Source organism: Austrofundulus limnaeus, unplaced genomic scaffold (assembly GCF_001266775.1).
Source record: "Austrofundulus limnaeus strain Quisiro unplaced genomic scaffold, Austrofundulus_limnaeus-1.0 Scaffold313, whole genome shotgun sequence".
Taxonomy (NCBI): domain Eukaryota; kingdom Metazoa; phylum Chordata; class Actinopteri; order Cyprinodontiformes; family Rivulidae; genus Austrofundulus; species Austrofundulus limnaeus.
The window spans coordinates 510,792-512,942 of record NW_013952715.1 but is presented as its reverse complement, the minus strand read 5'-3'; the positions used below and the strand labels follow the sequence as shown (position 1 = coordinate 512,942).

At 38.5% G+C, this 2,151-nt stretch overlaps 1 protein-coding gene across 1 annotated transcript in view; it reads right to left on the bottom strand.

The window, feature by feature from the left end:
• scp2a (sterol carrier protein 2a) overlaps positions 1-2,151 on the bottom strand; it is a gene marked incomplete at its 3' end in the record, with an annotated part of 104,434 nt that overhangs the window by 27,301 nt on the left and 74,982 nt on the right. The window contains 1 exon segment of the mRNA XM_014021985.1: positions 634-703. Coding sequence (XP_013877439.1) covers positions 634-703 — 70 coding nt within the window.

The window sequence follows — 2,151 nt, the reverse complement described above, 5'->3', positions numbered from 1 at the left end:
CCCTCTTGCTTGAGGCTGTCAGTGATGGCCTTCTGGACAGCAGTCAGGTCAGCAGTCTTACCCATGATTGCGGTTTTGAGTAATGAACCAGRCTGGGAGTTTTTAAAAGCCTCAGGAATCTTTTGCAGGTGTTTAGAGKTAATTTGTTGATTCAGATGATTAGGTTCATAAGTCTTTTAGAGAACCTTTTCATGATATGCAAATTTTTTGAGATAGGGATTTTTGRTTTTTCTTTACTTTTTTGCCAAAATCATCAATATTAAAACAAAAGTCTTGAACTACTTCAGTTGGTGTGCAATGAATCTAAATTATAAGAAAGTTTAATGTTTATCAGTACATTACAGAAAATAATGAACTTTATCACAATATGCTAATTTTTTGAGAAGGACCTATATACCACAGAAGTAAATGTCATAATAAATCTCCAGCATCAGTTTTTTAGGCTGCTTTACAATAAATTTCACATAAAGATGGTCAAATTTGGGGATTTCAGTGGCTATAAAAAAACCCTGAACTATACTGAAAAGTAAGCAACAAGATAATAAAATTATAAAGCTAACTACATTTAAATATGTATTATATAAATATATAATAAAACTGTGTGAGGGTGAGAAACAGAGCGAGCAATTTTACCTCCTGCAAACGTTTTTCAATCTCTTTGAAGATGGAGTAAGATTTAAACCCTTCCAGTCCGGTGCCTGAGCTTTGAAACAGAAACAAACACAACAATTAAACAAGCAATGATGAAAAAAATAAGCTGTGCCTTGTTTTGATTGTGTTTAATTATGGAGGCCTTTCTGTGTTGAAATAGTTTCATCTTTCTCTAAGAAGCAATGGAAGTTAAAGTTATTGAGTGATAGATAATACTGAACAACTGTTCGCCAAAGCTTCTTAGATGACCCAGAGCACGGACTTAGTGAAGCATTTCTGAATTAAAGTGCATTTCAGGGAAAATATCAAATATATGCTCTTTATTAAGTCTTTTTCCACGGGCTTGAACCCAGCTTTATAGAGGCCTCCCAAGGGGGTATCCCACCCACTTCTAGCTCGGTTCTTAGGACCTACTTTGCAAAGACCATTGATTGGACAGAAAAAGACTTTCATATGAATCAAACCTATCTTTTTAAAAACTTTGCAAACATAGCATTTTTTATTTACTTTTCAGTATAAATTAATAATATATTCACTATTATGAAAGGGTGTGTTCCATCACTCTGTTTAGCCTCCCTGGTAAAGTCTTTTCAGGGGTACTGGAGTAGAGAGTCTGATCAATAGTCGAACCGTGGATTCCATCCTGGCCGTGGAACACTGGACCAACTCTTCACTCTCACTAGGGTCCTCGAGGGATCATGGGTGCCCATCCAGTGTACATGAGTTTTGTAAACTTGAAGAAGGTGTTTAACAGTGTTCCTCGAGGTCCTCTGTGAGTCTGCTGTTACGGGCCATTCAGTCCCTATACAACAATAAGTCTGACCCTTTCAGGATGGGAGTTGGACTCTATCAGGGCTGCCCGTTCTTGCAGATTCTGTTTCTAACTTTCGTGGACAGAATTTCCCAGTACTTGGTCTTGTTCACAATTGAGAGAAAGTGACGGATCAGTGCAGCTTCCAACAGTGTTGTTGACTCTGTACCATGTGAAGCTATCTTTTAACAGTTGATCTAATACCTACCCTCGCTTATGGCCACAAACGTTTGAACAGTGACCAAGAACAAGAGCGCAGATATGAACGATCCAAATTAGTTTTCTCTGCAGGGTCACTGGACTCTCCCATAGAGATATGGTGAGAAGTTCAGTTATCTAGGAGAGACTCAGATTAGATATGTGAGAAACCCCAACTGATGTGATTTGGGCATTTAGTAAGGATGATCCTTGATGCTTCCTTAAAGATGTTTTCTGGGGATGTGCATCTGAGAGAAGATCCCAGGGAAGACCCAGGACACTCTGGAGAGACTATATATCCCTCAGTTAGAATACCTGGGAATGCTCCCAGAGGAAAATGAAAATGTGGCTGGGAAGACAGGTCTGGGCCTCCCTAGTTGAGCTGCTGTCCCCATGACCCCACTGTTTGTTTGTTTGTTTGTTTGTTTGTTTGTTTGTTTGTTTGTTTGTTTGTTTGTTTGTTTGTTTGTTTGTTTGTTTGTTTGTTTGTT